The 20,690-nt window shown below is 38.3% G+C and overlaps 5 protein-coding genes across 7 annotated transcripts in view; 2 read left to right on the forward strand and 3 right to left on the reverse strand.

Moving 5' to 3' along the window:
* Nucleotides 1-824: 824 nt before the first annotated feature.
* LOC100639782 (uncharacterized) lies at nt 825-4,235 on the forward strand. The gene is made up of 6 exons (XM_003386553.2): nt 825-953; nt 1,006-2,334; nt 2,467-2,601; nt 2,776-2,967; nt 3,259-3,414; nt 3,509-4,235. The coding sequence occupies exons 1-6, from the start codon at nt 896-898 to the stop codon at nt 4,000-4,002; spliced, it is 2,364 nt and encodes a 787-aa protein (XP_003386601.1). The 5' UTR covers nt 825-895; the 3' UTR covers nt 4,003-4,235.
* A 252-nt stretch (nt 4,236-4,487) lies between these two features.
* Nucleotides 4,488-9,154, reverse strand: LOC100639908 (uncharacterized). Of its 2 annotated transcripts, none has more exons than XM_019996400.1 (7): nt 8,961-9,154; nt 8,851-8,915; nt 5,505-5,566; nt 5,424-5,455; nt 4,868-4,934; nt 4,765-4,819; nt 4,488-4,711 (listed from the first exon to the last, which is right to left on the reverse strand). In XM_019996400.1, exons 1-7 carry the CDS (start codon nt 9,147-9,149, stop codon nt 4,570-4,572), a joined length of 612 nt encoding a protein of 203 aa, XP_019851959.1. In that variant the 5' UTR covers nt 9,150-9,154; the 3' UTR covers nt 4,488-4,569. The 2 variants fall into 2 exon arrangements, with proteins under 2 accessions (XP_019851959.1, XP_019851958.1); XM_019996399.1 differs by having other exon boundaries at nt 8,851-8,918.
* Nucleotides 9,155-9,230: 76 nt separating this feature from the next.
* LOC105312745 (uncharacterized) lies at nt 9,231-12,251 on the reverse strand. Its single transcript, XM_011405620.2, has 11 exons — nt 12,082-12,251; nt 11,503-11,962; nt 11,342-11,446; nt 11,247-11,287; nt 10,975-11,089; nt 10,651-10,878; nt 10,272-10,531; nt 9,627-10,179; nt 9,480-9,579; nt 9,391-9,427; nt 9,231-9,342 (listed from the first exon to the last, which is right to left on the reverse strand). Exons 1-11 carry the CDS (start codon nt 12,228-12,230, stop codon nt 9,282-9,284), a joined length of 2,109 nt encoding a protein of 702 aa, XP_011403922.2. The 5' UTR covers nt 12,231-12,251; the 3' UTR covers nt 9,231-9,281.
* Nucleotides 12,252-12,262: 11 nt separating this feature from the next.
* LOC100640036 (uncharacterized) lies at nt 12,263-14,238 on the reverse strand. 2 transcript variants are annotated; one of them, XM_019996404.1, is made up of 7 exons: nt 14,023-14,238; nt 13,751-13,915; nt 13,643-13,709; nt 13,306-13,578; nt 13,141-13,250; nt 12,998-13,075; nt 12,263-12,946 (listed from the first exon to the last, which is right to left on the reverse strand). In XM_019996404.1, exons 1-7 carry the CDS (start codon nt 14,182-14,184, stop codon nt 12,320-12,322), a joined length of 1,482 nt encoding a protein of 493 aa, XP_019851963.1. In that variant the 5' UTR covers nt 14,185-14,238; the 3' UTR covers nt 12,263-12,319. The 2 variants fall into 2 exon arrangements, with proteins under 2 accessions (XP_019851963.1, XP_011403923.2); XM_011405621.2 differs by having other exon boundaries at nt 13,751-13,932; nt 14,023-14,107.
* A 4,262-nt stretch (nt 14,239-18,500) lies between these two features.
* The window catches only part of LOC100640162 (uncharacterized), a 9,180-nt gene continuing 6,990 nt past the window's right edge, over nt 18,501-20,690 (forward strand). The window contains exons 1-8 of the mRNA XM_019996377.1: nt 18,501-18,608; nt 18,700-18,837; nt 18,885-19,415; nt 19,470-19,609; nt 19,778-19,962; nt 20,010-20,206; nt 20,265-20,450; nt 20,512-20,675. Coding sequence (XP_019851936.1) covers nt 18,501-18,608; nt 18,700-18,837; nt 18,885-19,415; nt 19,470-19,609; nt 19,778-19,962; nt 20,010-20,206; nt 20,265-20,450; nt 20,512-20,675 — 1,649 coding nt within the window. The remainder of the gene's footprint in view (nt 18,609-18,699; nt 18,838-18,884; nt 19,416-19,469; nt 19,610-19,777; nt 19,963-20,009; nt 20,207-20,264; nt 20,451-20,511; nt 20,676-20,690) is intronic.

Genomic DNA, 20,690 nt, shown 5'->3' on the forward strand with positions numbered 1-20,690 from the left:
TGGTTGATATCTGCAGTGACGATATGTCCAATTGTATTCTGACAGTAGATACTTACTTTTTATCAGCTCCTTCACATATCAGAGCTAGCCTTGGACTCACTGTGATAACAGGATCACTAAACAACATAACAACAGATGATGGAGGAATGGGCAGTAGAAGCTGTGACTTCATCATAGGAGAATTCACACGTCAGTCATTAGTGATATCTACGTCAACTGCTGGAATCTTACTACTCATTACTCTGCTAGCTGCTGCCTTTGGAACTGTTGGTTGTATCGTTAGCATCCAAACTAGGAGGAAGTGGACTTTGGGTGGAGGATTGAACAAGCTTTATTTTCAAGATGATGCCATGTCCCTAGCTACTAATGATCCTGAGTCTTATGAACTCATGAATCGACTCGGAGAAAGGAAGACAGCAACTCTAGCAATTAATGATGACAATGAATATTAATAATATTCTAATCTTTCTCTTTTTCTTCACATATACATAGTTAATACATCATGACTTCCATTTTATTTATTGTTGATTTTGTCTTTTATTTCGTAATAAAGTCTAAACATTCGGATACCAAAGTCAAAATGGCATATCTCTTCATTGTTACATTGAGTATACATTAAGCCCCTGGCCACACAAGCTGCTCCATGTACTAAAATTCTTAATTGCTTTAGCTCTAATTTGTGTGCAAACCCAGAAACCTGCTAACAGTTACAATCTGTGGTGATGTCCTCTGGCAACCACACAATTATGACAAGCCGTACTATTGTAGTGAGACCAGTTCCGTATAATAGGATGGAGCCTATATAAACCAGACCAGTCTCCACATTCCGTCACTCTTGTTCCGATTAATTCAGGATCTGCCCAAGGTCGTTGCTCATTCCTTCTCTGAAGTCGCCATGTCTCTTAATCTCTCGATTATGCTGATCCTTCTTTCAGTGACTGCTCTTCTTTCAAGTAGGTCCTTTATGTTTTTATAATTGTTTTAAAATTTTGTTTATATTTGTAGCCAGCGAGGCTAATGGAGCTAGGACCTTTGTCTTTGGGATACCACAAAACGTAAGAGATCAAGCCTCTTATTCTAAAATCATCATCACCACAGTCAGCAAGGAGACTCTCCGGGTCAATGTAACGCTGGGTGGCGGTCTCCAATACTCAGGCACTGTCAGTGCTAGCCACAGCTACAGTCTTAGCATTCCAGAAAGCCTCATAGTGAAGAACTCTTACTCCCAGGACAGAAATAAAGGAATAATAGTTGAAGCCTCAGGCGAGGTTGAAGTAACAGCCTACAACAGACTCACTACAAGTACTGAGTCGATTGGTGCATTCCGTGTACTGCCATACAGCTCACTCCCTGAGCTGTACCAGTATAGATACATTGCTGTTAGTACTGGTAGTACATTCAAGTTTCATGGACTCATACTGCTGGTAGGTTGTGAGGAGGAGACTATCGTTAACATCAAACCATCCGTTACCGTAGAAATGCCTCAAGATCTTCAACTAAGCAACTCAAACATAACAGTTGTCGCTGAAGGACAGAATCATCAAGTGGTTTTACACAAAGGACAAACGTTACTTCTAAAAGTTCTTAAGGGAAATTTCACCGGAACAGAAATAATCTCAAACAAACCTTTAACAGTGGTGAGTGGACACGAGTGTGGACGAATGCCTGAGTCAGAAGGAGGCTGTGACCAGTTATTGGCTCAAATACCGCCTACAGTAACATGGGGAAAGGACTTCATTCTCCTTCCACTCTCTGGGCGTATATCTGGACACATCTACAAAGTAATAGCTTCTCAGAATGATACAACTATCAATCATAACTGCAACGACACTGTGGGTAGTCCTTTTGTTTTATCAGATCGTGAAGTCATGGAGTTTTGGTCACCTAGTGACAGGTCCTGTCACGTCAAAGCTGATAAACCAATAATGGTAGCTCAGTTCAGCTTAGGACAGGACACAGACGGAGTGGGGGACCCTACCCTAACTATCGTACCTCCAAAAGAACAATATGTTCATGAGATATCATTTAAGAGTTTCTCTGGAGACAGTTCAATCAATGATCAATACATGAACATTATTGTACCTTCTGACTGCTTCCATCATAATCTAATCAGACTAGATGGGGAGGTTATAATGTGCGAATGGAGTCTAGTGTATTCCTATGACTCAGAGACAGTGATTGGCTATACTTGCAAGAAGTCATTAGAAGCAGACACAGTCCACACTCTAACTCACATTAAACCAGGAGGACACATGGCTCTCTCAGTCTGTGGATTCACAGGGAGAAAGGGTTACGCCTACAACGCTGGGTTTGCCTTGCAACCTCTCAACTCAAGTAAGCATTGTTCTGTTCTATTTACTTGTCACTTGCCATTACTAGTATCACTTACAATCATTATCATTGTATAAACAACCACTGCCACAACAATGCAATTAATGATTCACTGTCTGTCTGTCTGTTCTCTAGTTGTAAAGGTTCTGTTTTCAAAGAGCAGCTACCAGGTGAGGGAGAATGATGAATACGTGCTAGTTCAAGTTACAAGAATGGATGATGTTGTCTCTCCTGCTGGAGTTACAGTAATAGCATTGTCTGGAACAGCACGTAAGTGTTAAAAGGAATTCTAATCAAAGAATGTACAAACAAATACTGCACAAACAACTTGAGAAAAATACCATTATGTGTCATGTTAGCAGACAATGTGTCTAACAGGAACACACTTGTTCTTATGTTGTTATCATTACCTCTCTCTCTCTCTCTCTCTCTCTCCCTCTCCAGATTCTTCTAAAGATTATGTCCAACTCAAACAAGACTTGATATTTGAAGTTGGAGAGAAACACAAGACAGTCAAAGTGTACATGATAGATGATGATTGTGTGGAAGAGAGAGAGACATTCAAACTGGTCATAGAACCTCACAACATATACTCTCCTTCCAGTGAAGCAACAGTAGATATCATTGATGATGACAGTAAGTCTCCACACACATACCTTGACACCATATAACATTACACTGTGTCATGCACAGACTAGTACAGACATGTCATGTTTCAATACATGAAAGCCACACAAACAAATTCACATGCACATATACAACTAGTCACACAATTGGACACCAGCCAGCATTACACAATACTTGTATGTGGGTGCCATATACTGAATGTATTGGTTGTTAACACGTTGGACTGTGTACCAACAAACACTAGAACACAACAAAGAGGCTGGCTATGATATCACTACTTTAATTGCCAAATCCTTCCAGGTATACAAATTGGATTTTACTCACCACAAGACGGAGGGCAGGCTCTTTATGAAGATGACGAGAAAATGTTTGTAGTTGAAATAATGAATGGAAGCTTTCCCTCTGATGATGAAACAGCAAATATAACACTGAGCTTGGAGATTGTGGAATCAACAGGTAATTAAGAATAATCTCAGAAGCATTTCAAAACTGTTAATTAAATGTATCTCTGTGATTTCAAGCTATCATTATTACTTCATTTCCATTACAGATACCGCTGCTCCCCCTCATGTTGAAATGGTTACCTTCTCAAGTGGAAAAAATCGCACAGTCATCTTGTACAAACAGCGTAGCCATGACAACGACATCTCGTCTCTAGTAGGATTCCTGAAAGTGGATAAGACAGATAAAGTGGATCAGGATCAAGTGTACCTTAAGCCCAGCGTCAACATTCTTCATGTTCATCCACTGATGAGCTCTTCTATGGTATCTGTCATAGCTACAGCCACTCCAACAGGAGAACCCACTGCACCTCCTTTCATAGAGTACCATACTTCATCACAGTCCACTTCGATCAGCACCATTGTGCTCATTGCCTCCATCTCTTCCTTCTGTACTGCACTAGTCGTGGTTGCTTTCGCTCTCTTTGGGTGTTTCTTATCGTACAAGTACGGACAGAACAATGACTTCCGGTATCAGTACTTCAGGAGAAAGACTCCTCCAAGAGAGACTTACATAGTGCACGAGGTCGTCAATTCAGTTTAACTATTTTATAATCACCATTTTCATTTCAATCTCTTTTTAACAGACTGTAATACACATGTATTCATTTTTTGTACTAATTTATGTTCATTTGTATGTATCACTGTATGTGCAACTCATTATGACCTGTATAATATCTATACAATATTGACATGTTAATTTGGCATTTAACCTGTTTAATTATAAAATAATAATTATACAATAAATAAATTTAGCAACAAATTGCTGACACACTCAACCCTCTCTTAAACTATAAACAAATTCCAATCATACCAGGGAGTAGAGGTTACAGGAAATACAAGAAGGACATTCATAAGAGCATCACTCACTAGAACATACACTCTGTCTCTCATTCCACTCTCACAGCAACTAATACACGACTGACAGGTATGACATGGAGTCATGTTCCGTTAGAAGACAATTTGTCTGGCACACACAGATCTAAAGGTGCTCTCACGTCACATTTGGTATTTTTACCACAAAATGGCTACAATGTATTCACGTGTCTCTTATGTAAATGAAGAGACAGTTGATGTTAAGTTTTTATTAATAAAAGTGCAAGTGCATGAATCATGATTTAATATCTTTATTCATTTTAAGGATGGCCCCAGGGCTGGGGTAAGGCCTCATTTGAAAGAGGGGTCCATTAGCGGTTGTGTCCACACCAGTCTTAGCTTCTCCTTTATCTTCCAGACCAGACTGCCATGTTCCCCTTAAAGACAGGTTACACTGATAAAGAGAGGTTATATTCTATTTTTGAATTACCTTGGAGCATCAGAATAAGCAGCTGGATCCATTGGGTCTAGATCAGTATCTTCAGCTGTATATATAAACAAACACTTTAAAGTTATACTACAACTGAACTAACTAAATTTCTTTTTCTTTTTCTTAAAAGATGAAGGCCCTGACTTCCTTGAAAGCCTTTTCCTTTGCTCCTGCAGCATGAAGACCACACAAGATCAGTGTGTGTCACCATTTGATGTGATTACATGTAAGAGTGGCAACATGTACAGGTGCCATCAACACACGTGTACGTACCCACAGCTGCTGGTTCATATTTAAATATTACAAACACACAAACAAGTGATTAATAATGGAGGAAGTACAGATAGTGAATGGCAGCAACTCTTAATGAACACAGGTACCACTCGTAAAACCACATGTTAAATAAATGCATAATAATAGTATGAAATAATGAGGACCTAGAGTGTATGTGAACACACAATAAAGGAGCTAGTTACAAACACACAGAGAGAGAGACACATGAAGTAATACATTAGTGGCATAGGCACATGTACCAACAGAATCAGTACACCTTTAATGATATAACACATGATGGCTTGTTTGTAAGTATAATGCTCAAACTACACACATACACTCTTAAAACAATATACACATTCAATAAAGAGTAAAGGAGTACATACCTCTGCTAATGTCTGCTTTGGCTGGTAGGTAGCTGGATTGAGATACAAGTAGTTAATGATAATGTTATTGCTTTCTTTTACTTTTAGCTGGTGGGTACCAGGAAACTTCATTAGTTTTCTTATTCCAGAAATAGAAGTGATTCCTATTGAGAAGGGGGAGGAGGATCAGTAATGACTGATAGTACAAGATGGTGTAATGCATGTCCTAATCAGTCCTAACACCAAAGATTGTATAAACTATCAACAAATTCTTCATCATAATTCTAAGGACAGCTGTCATGTTATGTAACATTTTTATTAAATTTTTGGCATTCAAAATGGTTGAGCAGACAACAAGAGGCCAAACAAGAGCAGCAACATTACTTACAAAAATGACAGCACAAATACATGAACCAGCTCCTTCCCCCCTCTCTCTCTCTAAGACACATCTCAAGTAGGTAAACAGGTCGAGGACTGGAGGTCACACACACACACGTACACACACACACACACACACACGCACAATGTAACAATGTAGCAGTGTATAGTACAGTGTATATATGAAGGGAAAGTATGTTTATCTAAGGATGTGTTACAACTAGGCTGGTCTCCATTAACATTCCTTAAACAGAATCTGTTTACAAATGATTACCCTTTAATGTCACTGTAATAACTCCTTTACCAATAACGAACTGTCTCAAGCTAAGCAACACCTTACGACCTCTATATAATGGACACTCTCTGTTATACAATTGTGTCCTTTATGTGGAGGTTATTTTATACAGTAAGGAATGTAATTGGTACACTAGGTGCTGTCTGTTAAGAGATGTAGTCATTAACTTAGAAGGAAGAAATAAGGAAAGAAGCTTGAGATTAAATAATAATAATACCTCATCTACTAGGAATGTAACAATCAGCCTCCACTCACACAGTGTGATCATATACCAGGAATGCACACAATACACCATATAAGGAGTCACCGTTGGTAACTAATGAATGGTATCAAATATCTGAGGAATATAAGATATCACCTCAAGCATGAGCATGGACATGTATTGACCAGCCCCTCTGGAGGTGTGTCTATATAAGTAATGTAATACCTGAGGACTGAGATATCTGCTTGAGGTGAAGCTGAGGGCAGATATCAAGGGACTCAGGTATTACATTACTGATACTCACCTCCAGACACACACACACACTGGTCACTACATATTCATGAAGTGGTGAAATGAATTCTGTCACACAAGCAGTGAACACAATATCAAACAAGATAATTGAATACAACAACAAATAGTAATTGATACACTAACACAAATAAATGAATGAATGGTTATAGTAATTAGTGAAGGTATGTACATATAGACAACCTGACACCAAATTAATGAAACAATTGGATTAATTGAAGGGAGAGAGGGAGGGAGGGGAAGAGATAAATGCAATTTAATGAATTATGAGAATATTTTGGCTAAAGTTAATAGCAAATTTACTTCAAAGAGATAAAGTATAAGCAGCTAAAAATAAATATGAAATAAAATCAAAGAAATGACACCTTCAGATATCATTACACATCAGTTTACTAGAGGAGGGACTCAAGTTACTGGAAGAAGCCAGGAACAGGTGCAAGCATTCACCACTTGAAGGAATAAGCTCTTAAACAACATAAAGGCACCACATCATGACATCAGGTACAATTAACGAAAGAAAAATAATAAAATAATAAATAAATAAATAATATTTAATATTGCTATCATAATTAGACAAGAGAAGTGAGCATGAGTAGTGGAGATTGTAAGGCTTCTATTAGTAAAGGAGCTTTGATGAGTAGCAGCAGCTGTGTAGTGATAGAGAAGGCTGTGGTCTCTTTGGGTTTGAAGAAAGGTCAAGGACCTGAGACTAACTAAGAGGAACAGTTCAGGAAACATGACAGACAAAAGTGGATATGGAAGCAGGAGCCATTATTGACATAAAGACAAAGAGGAGAGAGGGGGTTTACCAGCTAATGTAATAAGAACAATATACTACAGGCAGCAACTGCAAGTACTAGTATGAGTAGTAATAATGAATTAAGAGAGGGAGAGAGAGAGGGAGAGGCAGACAATGTGGACCTAATTAAGTAATCGGTTGTGATTTGAACAATAGCTACGCACGACAACAAATAACACAAAAGAGGTTGATTAAGGGTTAAATATACTGACGATCATCCATTAGAAAATTAATAAAAATAAAGAATTCTTTTCATTTTTGGCAAAATTTGGCCAAAGTCTGTGCACAGGGACTTTGACCTAATTTTATAGAAACTTTTTAAAATCGTAAAAAATCCAATTTTGATCAGAATCAACTCAAACTTTCTACACAACATAAGTACATGTATATGTATCAGAAAATGTAATAAAATTGGAAAATTCTCACCATGACATTTTTGGCAAAATTTGCCTGAGACCATGTACTATAGTACAGGGACTTTTGTCCGATTTTGGAGCAACTTTAAAAAATCATAAAAAATCCAATTTTGATCGGAATCAACTCAAACTTTCTACACAACATAAGTACATGTATATGTATCAGAAAATGTAATAAAATTGGAAAATTCTCACCATGACATTTTTGGCAAAATTTGCCCGAGACCATGTACTATAGTACAGGGACTTTTGTCCGATTTTGGAGCAACTTTAAAAAATCATAAAAAATCCAATTTTGATCGGAATCAACTCAAACTTTCTACACAACATAAGTACATGTATATGTATCAGAAAATGTAATAAAATTGGAAAATTCTCACCATGACATTTTTGGCAAAATTTGCCCGAGACCATGTACTATAGTACAGGGACTTTTGTCCGATTTTGGAGCAACTTTAAAAAATCGTAAAAAATCCAATTTTGATCGGAATCAACTCAAACTTTCTACACAACATAAGTACATGTATATGTATCAGAAAATGTAATAAAATTGGAAAATTCTCACCATGACATTTTTGGCAAAATTTGCCTGAGACCATGTACTATAGTACAGGGACTTTTGTCCGATTTTGGAGCAACTTTAAAAAATCATAAAAAATCCAATTTTGATCGGAATCAACTCAAACTTTCTACACAACATAAGTACATGTATATGTATCAGAAAATGTAATAAAATTGGAAAATTCTCACCTTGACATTTTTAGCAAAATTTGCCTGAGACCATGTACTATAGTACAGGGACTTTTGTCCGATTTTGGAGCAACTTTAAAAAATCGTAAAAAATCCAATTTTGATCAGAATCAACTCAAACTTTCTACACAACATAAGTACATGTATATGTACCAGAAAATGTAATAAAAAATGAAGAAATACCCTCCTTTTATATTTTGGTGAAATTTGACAAAAGGCTATGTACTATAGTACAGGGACTTTTGGCCCAATTCATAAAAGATCCAATTTACTAATACCAATATTAATATTGTCCTAACGTTTTATCATCCCGTACTTGGAGCCAATCTTGCGGTAACAGCATCACAGCTTCAGGTGCTTCATTCTGCTACGATTCACAAACATAAAGGAGGGCATTAATTAGAATAACCTTTGGAAGTTTTGGAGCAGTAGCAGTAGGTTTGGAGGCCACGCCCCCTCCATACCTCTGTCTACAGTAATCAGTACATTCATGGTAAGGATTGACTGCATTAGGACAAGAGGAGGGAGAGGGAGGTGTATCTATGATCCCTTTCTTTAATAATCTCTGTCTAAGAGCTGGAGGTAAGTCTGCCGCCATTTTGAATAATATTAATTATTAATAGTTATTATTAATTAAGTAACTATTAACTGGTTTGTTAATATTAATTTATTATGAAGTATGATAATGAATAATAATTATTTTTGCTGCGCCATACAAAATTTTTGTTCTTTAGTTAAGTGTGGGGCGAGATATGTAGACTACTGAACTAAATGCAAGATAACCCACTGAACTAAAAAAGATTAAAAATTATTTGAATCACTTCATGATCATTTTATACCTGCTACTGCTGGTATTCCCAGTTGATACACAGTTACCTAATGATGATAATAATAATAATGATAATAATAATGGAGCCATTCCTCTTACTCAATGCTTTAAAATGAAGTCTGATGCTTCCATTGTAACGGACTTTTGGTGGGCAGCCCAAAGATTCCTCATAATACCGGCCTGGTGATACAACTGGAAGCTGAACAGAGAAATAAAAAATGAAGTTTAAATTAAATGATTCCATACCCATTTCCGGCTCCCATAGTAAGAATTACTGCTACACTTCCAAGTTGAGCTCCAATTGACAGATCCAGGCTGACCGATAAACCCTAGCTTTAGTCTCACGTCTACTGGCTGATAGTCTAATGCATGGTCTGCCTTGTAGTCAATGCTGAACATATAATTGCAAGGAACTGGCGATGGTATGGACATCATGATGTAGCTAGCTTTCCTAGGGTATGCAGTGATGGCTTGCTGTATGTACTCCAGTTGAACTGGAAACCTCTTGCCGCTGTGACCTTGTTTCTTGTACAGGACCTTTCTTTTAAAGAATACAAAGGGGCTGGTTTGAAGATGAGAGAATGAAGAGAAAGATGGAGGAGGTGGAGAGGTAGAGGGAGGAAGAGGAGCTGAGTAACGTGTTGAGAATTGATAAGAAGTGACAAATAGAGTGTGAGGTTCAATATAAAGTGATTGACTGGAGGAAGACCAAGGCAGTGGAGCCACTCTCCTTATACCAGTGTAATCCTGGACTGCAGCCCAGGAATGACTTATAGCTGAGTTTGGTGTTCCTATCAAACTGCAAAATAAAGAATAACAACAACAACAACAACAACAACAACAACAACAATAATAATAATAATAATAATAATAATAATAATAATAATATACCTTATTTTTATGGTCAGTGGACAATCACAAGTATTTAGCAACATAAAGGTGATGTTGGTGTGTACAAAAGCTGCTTCACCAATCACTGGCTGACCACGAAAACCATTTGAACTATAGCAACTGCAGCTTGAGGTCATGTACTGCCCACCATCCACAGTAAGGTGAAGCCGTGATCCATTGACTAACATACCTAGTAACTGATACATACTGGACTCTGGTGACCCTCCATAAAACTGACACCCTTTACACTTTAATGATCCCTAAATTCATGATAAAGTTACATCATGTATTACTGTACTGTTTCTTCCATGAATCTGATCATGTATCATGATAGTACAGACAGGGCACAATCCCTCTCTTTGATTCTTACTGTTGTTACCTTGTAATCAAACAGCAACCTGTGAATAACTTTATCAGGCGAGCGAAGGAGAGCAAAGGTACTGATCATTAAAGGCAGAGTCCTGTTAAGATAGTACTCCTTCATTGTTGCTTCCTCATTGTAAGCATAGATAGAGTCTATAGCATGGCCTGTGATTGAGACAGGGAGATATGTCCCATACTTCACTAAAGCATAAGATACTGTGGTCTCTATAGCATTGAGGAGTGTCTAATAATGATGAGACAGTGCAATAGTGAAGATTAGCAATGAAAGAACTGCACTGATACATGCACCATGAATATAAGCATCATGTTGTATCTATACCTCTGGGAGAGCATTTTCATTGAAAGCATGAAAATCAATAAAGTCAATTAGTTCTTTTGGTAGAGCAGAATCAATCAAAGGTTGGATATATTTATGCCAGAGTAGGCCATTATCTCTAAAAGAGGAAGGACAGATGAAGGACAGAGAGGAGGTGGTGGAGGTGTTGGTAAGTAACATGTCATGTACATGTACAAGGACTGCATGTGTTGCAAGCTGAGAACATGTGTTCCTCTTTTAAAGGTATTGTATTCAACAATCAATATCAACTATACCTCATTTCAGAGCTAATGGAAGTACTAGGAACACTGCTCACCTAAGGTGGATACCAAATGACATTATACAGACACAACTCATTGCATGTACTTACTGGCCCACCAATCTTGATATTGGGCCAATTTGATTTTATGCTTTTTGCTGATGAAAAATAAAGATCAGCATAATAGGAACCATTCTTATTGTCCTTCCAAAATGTCTGTGGGATAAAGGAAGAGGAGTTGAGTATTAATTATATCAATAATGATCTCTCACAGTGTCTGGCTCATTCCATATGTGGACAGTATCAATACTTGGATCAGCTTTCAGTGCTAGTTCTAAATACCCAGTGATTAGTGTTGTCCACCAACTGAAGTCCTTCTGGTTGCTATTGGTACTAGCTTTAGGTGTGCCTGCTTCACTGAAGCAGTTCACCTTTTGACAGTGAGGATTACATGTACCCGGAATGTTCCTTATAAACAGAAATGGACGTGCGCCACTTTTCCTTATACCACGACTGTAAAGAGCATAATAATCAGAGGTCATCTTGAATTTACTGTAAGCATAGCCAGATTTGAACCATTGCTTCAGCGAGGAGAGAGTGTGTCCAGTATATTGACTAGTAGGTAGGACAGAGTTCAGTGTAGTACTGCCGACTCCAACTGTGTCTATATTGTGATCCGACAGAAACTGAGAACCAACTGTAGTGGAAAAATCTAAAGAATCTCTGTATGCACTGTAAAATAAATACTGTATATAATTTTTTTAATAGTATTAGAGAATATAACACATGTGGTATTGTTTTTATTATTGTTGTTAGATCTATGAAGTTGGTGTTTGTATTCATAATCTCACGTTATTCCAAAAACTGAAGGTACAGAAGAAATGCCATCCACTTCAGAGAGAGTGTTTGCATAAACATTAACGTATATCCTATCACTTCCTCCATGACAAGCCTCCAGACAGAGAAACAAGAGGAGAAAGAGCCTTACTGCTACAAACATCTTTTCTGCTGCATAGTGTAAATTAATGGGCGTGGCTGATCATTTAATTATTAATTAAACTAATAACAATAATTATCAATGAATATTAATTAGGTAATGCTTTGCTTCCAAAGTGTTACTCTTCCATTTCTAAATGCTCCATGTCCACTTCCTTCTCTCTTAAGGACTCCATTTGCTTCTCTAAGTGCTGCTAGTGACAACGGCTCCCATTGACTAGGAAATGTCACATTATTCTTTGTCACAGCAACAACCTTCTTCTTAGTAGTAGCAGTACTTTTGGATACAGCAGAACCACTGTTCATTAACCTACTGCTATTCCGTCTTTGACTCCATGATGTTAATGGTTTTTTTATTGAACCTCTTTTTTTGCAACCTTCCTCTGATTGAAAACAGTAAGTCCTTGGCAATGCGCTGGTTGCTCTAGTTTTAGCAACAGGACCTGCTGGGCTTGTCTTTAATGGTGCTGCCCTCTTGCTGACTAGCAATGGAGCAGGAGCTGATTGTGGTCTCTGTCCTTTGCTCTTATCCAACCCAACAAACCAAGCATTGTTTCCTATGTCGTCTTTATCTGGTCTTTTCTTTGCTGTATTCTCAATCATCTGCTGGCCACATTTGCTCTTTAAGCTTGCTGAGGATTTACTCAGTCGTAGTATGTACTCTTTTGTTGGTTCTGAAATAGTCCTTAAGGTTTTCAATGCAGCTGTTAGAGAGATAGTCTATAAGTAATTTATGGGCAGCATTACATAATGACACAATTACTAACTTACCTTTCCAGTGTAGTTATCACAAGCTGTTGGTTGATCATATAATTCAAGGCATTCTTTAATTGATGGACATGACATCATCTAGAGTGTAATATCAAACACACAATGGCAGTCTATCTCTCTCTCTCTCTCTCTCTCTCTCTTACCTTCAATCTCTCCAGGTGCTCCTGCATTGGATGAAGCTGTTTCTCCGAGTGTGACTTCATATGTAGCCACATTTCCTCAATCTTTACTTGCTCCATATGGCTCTGCTCTACTGTGTATTCCAGTGACAATAAATCAATGCAACTCAGTCAATAGGTGTCACTTACTTCCTAAATATTGTAATACTTTATTCTCAGGAAACTGGGGCAGCACTGGACTAGCTGGACCACTGCCTTCATTGATGGAGTGCACATCATGAGGTATTCTTATATAAGAAGATGTCAATGGTGTCTTTGACCTCCTGCTAACTGGAGCAGCTGTGCTTCTTCTCTTTGCTTCCATAGGCTCCTGTCCTGTGGTATCATTTTTAATGTGAGTATCAGTGAGTTGGATCATTGGAGCTGATACTGAGGGCTTTAGTCTTTTTGTTACTGATGGAGCTTTATTAAAAGAGAGAGAGAGAGGGAGTAGATAAATTAGGAAAATGATCACAATAATATGTACATTTATAAGTGGACTTCTTTCTTCCTTTCAGCTCTAGTTCCACAGCTAACTGCTCCATCTCCTCTTTCTACACTTACATTATACTATCATAATGGATTCTGTGCATACTTCTTTTTTCTTTTCCATTTTATAGCATCGTATTGCTTCATTTTGTTCTTGTACTTTACTAATAAGTTGTCGCTGTAGTTCGACCTTCTCTCTCAGTTTAGCATGTCTTTCTTCTTTATCTTTTGCAACGATAGACTCCCAAGCTTTCAATATAGCATCAATATGCTGTAGAACAACAAGAACTGGTCATATATAGCATTTCTTGCAACAAAATACTCCAACTTAGCATACCATAATTACTATTATAATAATGTCAATGAACAGTTAGTTACCTTTCTATGTTTTTCTTTCTCTGCTCCAGTGGTTCTTCCTTGATTTTCCTCATTGCCCCATTTCGTTCCTCCTCTTGAGTCTATGAGCCTCCTCCTCTCCTCAGTCCCTCCATTGCTCCCCGTCCTAACTCTATAAGGTACTTCTATACAGGCTGCAGTCATTGAGAAGTACCCAAAGTGATAACGTTGCCTAGCAACATGTAACCACGCCTATCAAAGATGTACGGATAACAAAAACGGAAGTTTACGAAAACCACGTGTTCTCACCCACGTGACAAAACGTGGCTAGGAATGTATATTAAGGTTATAATTAACTTTAATATCAAAATGGCTGGGGATCATCGCTTGATGTCATTGACGGAATATCCTCCAGAGGCCCTGGACCAGTGGATACACGAGATAAAGGACGTGTCACGTAAGAGAATCACCTCCAATAGACTACTGAATACCTTTATTAACCTCATCCAATGTCTTTACTAAATATTGTACACTTCTCTCTTTCTCTCTCTCCTCAGATAATGAGCTTAAGATCAAAATGAGTCAAAAGTCAGTGAATGGTGAACACTTCACTCCGATACTTAGAAAGATACACAACATACTACAACAGTGAGGAACAACCTGATGACATAGTGTGATCCTGTATTGCGAGATTTGATTGATTTTGATCTCTTGATTTGATTTGATTCTAATCTCTTGAGTATGATTCTGATTCCTTCCTTAGGTTAGCAATAAGAGAGTGGTACTATCAAACTGGGCATGAGCTAACGCTTGAATCTGACAAAGAGGAGAGACTTCAGTTGGCGCTACGTCACCTCACCACTGAGACTGTACCAGCTGTCATTATGCACCTCAGTAATATATCAATGAACATTGAAGGTACTTCATAATGTACATCATTTAAAAGAACATATGTATGGACTGATATCTCTCTCTAGAGATGAGCAAGGTTCTTCTCGATGTTATTTGTTACTTGATGTCTTTGGATCCTTCTTGTCCTCTCTCTTACCCAGTAATGTTTGCTTCTTGTCTTTTGTATGTTGATAGCTCCGGCTGGACCTCAGGGACCGACCTCATCATTAATCACCTTTGCTACTATGCTTTGCCCATGAGTATTTGTAAGTCCATGTCTGCTGTATGTTCATGATGTCTTTATTGTTCTCGTTAGTGTATTCCGATAAGCTTAAGGGTAGATCTGACCTCTTGAGTATGTCCGCTACTCTAATGCTAGTGTTTGATAACCAGTCATGTGACCTGAGGCACCACATGTTAATAATGACGGTATTCATGATGATTAAACTTAACGTTTGCACAGTAAATGAACACATTTTAAATATTATTTTATTATTTATTTCACAGGATTTGTTATCAGTTATAGCATATGGTACCCCCCGAGCTCGTTCCAATGCTCTTAGATTGTTACTCCATTATTGGCCACTTGCTTCATCACAACACTTCACGTATAACGACCCCTTCAGCAACCTTGGTATGGGGCCCCCTGGGGACTGAATATTAGTTTTATTATTTATTTCTTATTTAGAAATACCGTGTCCTGATTGTGAAGCTACAAGGTGCAGTAATCCAGCTAGTTATGTGAGTTGAGGGGGCCCCCTTACTGATAATATTAACCCCTGGGTCCTTTATTACATGTGTTATTGTACAGTTATGTCTGGAGGGTTCCTGTACTACACAGTTCAGCAAGTTGCACAGTAAAGACGGGAACAAGAAGCTCTTCTCATTATTATGCTCTGAATGTGACAGTGTCTTTCACAGGTGGATATTACTGTACATGTACAGTATTTTATTATTATTGTTATTGTTATTATTATTATTATTATTATTATTATTATTATTATTATTATTATTATTATTATTTGTCTTTTTGTAGAAATATTTCTGATAAGCACAAAAGACTCAAACTAGCCCAGCCTTTGCGTAATTAATGAGTGGGCGTGGCTGATTAATTTTAATAATATTTTTAGGTGACGTGAAGCCGAATTGTGAGTTGCGTAGAGAGTGCGTGAGCAGTGAGGGGGAGGGGTCTTCTAAAAGTGCCACTGTCACTTGTTTTGGTGAGACGTGTACGGCAATTCAAAATGGCCACCCCATCAGACTCTGTAATGATTGCCACCAGGAGCAACACAAGGGGATCACTCAATCTGATCTTCATATTTATCAGGGTTTGTGGGCGGGGCTTGCACCTATTTATTAATTAATTGTTTTTAGTTGGTCCTCAAAATCCGTGGACTTGTCAAGACATGGCAGCTGCTTCTGCTCTTCTTGAAGCAATCGGAAAGTAATTTGGATATTAGTATATTATTAGGTTATTATCAGTATATTATTGGTATATTATTAGGTTATTACAGACCCCTCCTGGTCATTCCAATACACGTAAGGACAGTCAGAGGCGGAACTCGTCCTACAGCAGTGGCCCTGCCCCTCGTTACTCTCTAAAGGTGGACGGAGGGAGGGAAGGTATTCTGATGCTTAAGCAGTATTGTGTTCTTGTAGGACCAGTCAAACAGGTTTGTCTAACCAGATACATGTACCTCATTTTGAACCATTACATGTATGTACATGTTCAATGGCCACAAATTTGCCAACTTGAAATGAATGATGGGAAGTGTTTCTTTGTGTAGGGGAGGGAGAAGGAATGGCTGGAACACCTCATCGCTCTCTTGCTGGAGTGGCTGAGACTGTTCAATGAGCTGGTACAGAATATCATGAGGGACTTCTCTGATGATTTTAATGGATCTTTCATGCAGTTTCTTTCATCTGGTCACAAATGTAATAATAATAATTATTATAACGATAATAATAATAATAATAATAATAAATTTTAAATTTGTATTCTCTTTCTGTAGCATCTGAACATATTTGTTCTAATCAACGTGAACTTTATTGTTTGATAATTGATGTAAGTCGCTATTATTATTGTTTATTATTATTATTATTATTATTATTAATTATTTAGAATGCTATCCCATGGTTAAAGTCAGTATGTGATACAGGTAACACCAGTTGCATAGCAACCCCTCTATTACCTCATCTCAGTGGACACGTACAAGTAATGGAATCCATTAATCAATAAATCAATTAATTAGTTAATTAATTATTCATAGGTGGGTGAAATGTGGAGTTATTCTACTGATCCGATACTCAGACACAAGAGAACCTTGTCAATATTAACGCTGATAGTGAAGAGCTCCCTCCTGCCCCCTGAAGCTATGGATCAGGTACTCTCTTTAATATTGGCCCCCTGGGGTCTGTTTTTGAATGCAGTATCCCAATAGTTCCATTGTCACAAAATCCGTAACACTTTATAATATCTGGTTAATGATCAACATTATTCTTGTTATGATTGTTATTTTTAAGCAAGACTATGGTTTGTTTGTTAATCTTCCTTTTACAAGTTCACAGCATTATTTTATGTAGCAATGATCATAATCTTGTACTGGTCCAGTCTGGTTGTAATGGATTAGTTAATGATAGAATTATTAATTGAGTTGTGAACTAGACCAAATCTTGTTTTGGTTTGTTAATTCACTGTACAACTGTGGGAGTGCTATTTTATCAATTAATGAATATTAATTCCTGCAATTGTTTCCAGCTATACAGTATACATGTATTTGTTTATTTGTTTGTTTATTTGTTTGTTTGTTTATTTATTTATTTGTTTATTTGTTTGTTTGTTTGTTTATTTATTTTAGTTGTATAATGAGGTGATGCCTCAGTGGATGGATCTGTTGGTAGAGTTGAGATCTTCTCCCGGGGAAATGGACAAACTCAAGGATCTCTTCCAGTTAGTTACTCTTAAACCTATCACCTCATTCTTGCCCCTCCCCTGCCACGCCCCTTCCTCTTATAGCACACTCTTCCCAACTGATCTGGTTCACGATATTCGTATCAAAAGATTTGAGTTCATTCGAGAGTTGTTCTCCCAACGAAGCTCAAAATCAAAGCAAAGAGCACTTCACTGGCTTCAGGTAAGCATGTGCTGTTGAGCCACACCCAGTGACCACACCCACCCACCCCAGGACCTATCCCGTCTCTCAGTGATTGTACCCTATACCTCTCACATATTTGAGGGAGCCATGCAACATCGGAGGTTCCGCAGACAAGGGTCCATGGACGCTGGAGGAGGACAGGATGAAGGCCAAGAGGAAGAGGAGGAAAGTATTTTCATGAAACCTTCAATTAGAAAGTACGATATTGATCAACATACAGCTGGTAGTTTAGGAGGAGAAAAGGTTGATGATTTTTTTGTGTAGCCATTCTGCTAAAATAAAACCGGCCATTTTGAACCATTATGTGGACACATACAAATTCACCAAATTGAAACCTGCCAATTCCAAATTTCTCTCTTCTAAATTACCAGCTGTCACTGACGATAAATACATGTACATGTACATTCACTCAGGGAAAGCACTGGGAGTATCAGTGGATACGAGTCTGAATCAGGTCTAGTGTCACAAACCTCAATGGAAGGAACAGACACTCTCCAGGTCATAGTCCAGATGAACAATACACTCCCTAGGTACATACTGATGCTGGATATCTGGTGCTCTCAGGTTGGTACTGGAATGGAAGTATGAGTATGGAATCATGACGAGCTGTACAGGCATCAGCTATTATTATGTTTATTATTATTATCGTTATTGTTGTTATTGTTGTTAATAGATGGTGCTAGATAGAAGCAGTTTAAGTTATGAGGTGTTACAGAAGTATTTGGTCTTTATGTTGGAGACTGATTGGAAGACAGATCATTCACTACATGACCACCACACCACCACAACTAACACCTGTATATTCTGTCAGGTAGGCTAGCGGCCACACTCCACTGTCTGTTATATCCCAATATGTAGGCCATATCCCTCTGGTTTAGTCTTTCTCTCAGGATCATCAAGGACTACATTAATGAGGAGGAGGAGAGAGATGATGTCCCTGACGGGTGTAGTACCCCCGTCCTCCCTAAAAGAGGGCGTGTCTCTATAAAGTTTGCTATTCCGACTCTTAAACGGAAACACACCCAGCCTGATCTAGGCTCCACAAGTTCAGCTGCTCAAGATGATTATGACGACCAGTGGGGGGAGGGAGGGGCTGGGTTTGAGCCTCCTAACAGGAAGAAAGGGTCAATATTCTCTAAGAGCAGTGCTGACACAGCAAATACTGAACCACTTGAGGAGGAGGTTAATAAACCGTCCCCTCCCACTTTTATGCACCGTGACCGACGCCCACCTATAATGACTCGTTACTCTGTTTCTGAGTTTGAGCTGTTGTCTTCAGTAGCTTCTACTCCTACTGGGGGCGGGGCTGCCACTCCCACGGGACATACCTCTTCTAAACAACCTGAGGTTACCTCAAATTTATATAAAATATTTAAGTTATCAGTAAAGGTACGTGTACATTTGCCATGTGTATATACCTTTAGTTGTGTTTGTATTTATTAGAAATTGAATAATTCTTATCATCCTGACACCATATTGCAAATAATTCATAATATTCATTTACTGGTGACTAGGGGGCATGTCCTCAATGGAGGAGATGGTGTGTTGAGTGTAGTTGAGGATTCACAGCATTTAGTGGAAAGGTTAGAGGACCACGCTACAGATTCATATACATGGTCTTATGGTCTGTAGAAAGTTTGAGCTGATTCCAATCAAAATTGGATTTTATACGAATTTCTTAAGTTACTCAAAAATGACTTCTTTATCCTCTAGTACACGTACATGTTCATGATAGTGTATTGCTCCATTAGGTTGTGGAGGATCATGGAGTGTGAAGTGTCTTATGTCCATCAGCATTGTGTTGACCTGTTGCTAGCTGTTCAAGATGGACTCTTCTCTATTGATGGGGCAGTCAATTCCGTTCAATCTTGCTACTTATGGAGGCTCCTTCACGATGGGCTCTCCAACAAGAAGTGGACTATATTATTCAAAACAGGTAGAGCTGTACTGGTACGCATCACAAGTTAATGTTATTTCCTGCAGCTGATAAGCTCACGATGATGCTTCAGTATATCTCAAGACATGAAGTCCCTGTCTACATATTAAAACTTCAGCCCCACACGGAACTGATTCTTGGGTACGGGTTCTGTAAGATGATACGACTGGTTCAAGACAAAGACACTAGAGTATCCACCAGGGTCCAGTACTGTCTTAATAATATGAAGCAAAGAGCGTTTGAGGTGGGTGTGGTTGCATGACCCCTCCCAGTGGGTGTGGTCATTAATTAACATTAATTAGGTTGTCCGTGGGTTTATGTTGACGTTATTCACAAAGTGTCCAATATACAGAGGACTCGTCCTTCAGAGCCTCTCCTTACTTAAGAACTCTGTGACTTCGTTTCCTTTCCTTTCGATTGAGTTCTTTTTTAAATTATTGAAAGAAGAGAATCCAAATATGGAAGAACTGCTACCACAACATTCACAAGTATCATTAATTAATTATTATTTAATTAATTATTATTTAATTAATTAATTATCATGTTTAGTTTTCGAAGAAGGTTTCTGATGCCAGTGTTTTAAGTGGGAGTGGCCGTGGGCCCCGCCCCAGTACTGCCTCATCAGCTTTCAGTGCCCCTGGTTACGATGAGGAGGACAATAACAACACTAATAACACTAGCACTGATACTGCCCAGCTCCACTGTGATACACTGTCCCTCCTTTTAGA

The sequence above is a fragment of the Amphimedon queenslandica genome, unplaced genomic scaffold (assembly GCF_000090795.2).
Source record: "Amphimedon queenslandica unplaced genomic scaffold, v1.1 AMPQUscaffold_13411, whole genome shotgun sequence".
Classification (NCBI taxonomy): Eukaryota; Metazoa; Porifera; class Demospongiae; order Haplosclerida; family Niphatidae; genus Amphimedon; species Amphimedon queenslandica.

Bases quoted from the DNA above. Each gene is read 5' to 3' on its own strand.
- LOC100639782 (XM_003386553.2), top strand. From the start codon at position 896: ATGTCTCTTAATCTCTCGATTATGCTGATCCTTCTTTCAGTGACTGCT. The intron at 2,968-3,258 runs GTAAGTCTCCAC...AAATCCTTCCAG, and splicing joins AGATATCATTGATGATGACA to GTATACAAATTGGATTTTAC. The intron at 3,415-3,508 runs GTAATTAAGAAT...TTTCCATTACAG, and splicing joins GGAGATTGTGGAATCAACAG to ATACCGCTGCTCCCCCTCAT.
- LOC100639908 (XM_019996399.1), bottom strand. From the start codon at position 9,149: ATGGCGGCAGACTTACCTCCAGCTCTTAGACAGAGATTATTAAAGAAA. The intron at 5,567-8,850 runs GTTAGGACAATA...CCTTCTCAATAG, and splicing joins CAAGTACGGGATGATAAAAC to GAATCACTTCTATTTCTGGA. The intron at 4,935-5,423 runs GTATGTACTCCT...TTCATGCTGCAG, and splicing joins CAAAGCAGACATTAGCAGAG to GAGCAAAGGAAAAGGCTTTC.
- LOC105312745 (XM_011405620.2), bottom strand. From the start codon at position 12,230: ATGTTTGTAGCAGTAAGGCTCTTTCTCCTCTTGTTTCTCTGTCTGGAG. The intron at 10,879-10,974 runs GTATAGATACAA...CATCATTATTAG, and splicing joins ATGAAAATGCTCTCCCAGAG to ACACTCCTCAATGCTATAGA. The intron at 9,428-9,479 runs GTAAGAGGAATG...TATCATCATTAG, and splicing joins ACTTCATTTTAAAGCATTGA to GTAACTGTGTATCAACTGGG.
- LOC100640036 (XM_019996404.1), bottom strand. From the start codon at position 14,184: ATGACTGCAGCCTGTATAGAAGTACCTTATAGAGTTAGGACGGGGAGC. The intron at 13,916-14,022 runs GTAACTAACTGT...GTTGTTCTACAG, and splicing joins AGAAAGAAAAACATAGAAAG to CATATTGATGCTATATTGAA. The intron at 13,251-13,305 runs GTAAGTGACACC...TGGAATACACAG, and splicing joins AGTATTACAATATTTAGGAA to TAGAGCAGAGCCATATGGAG.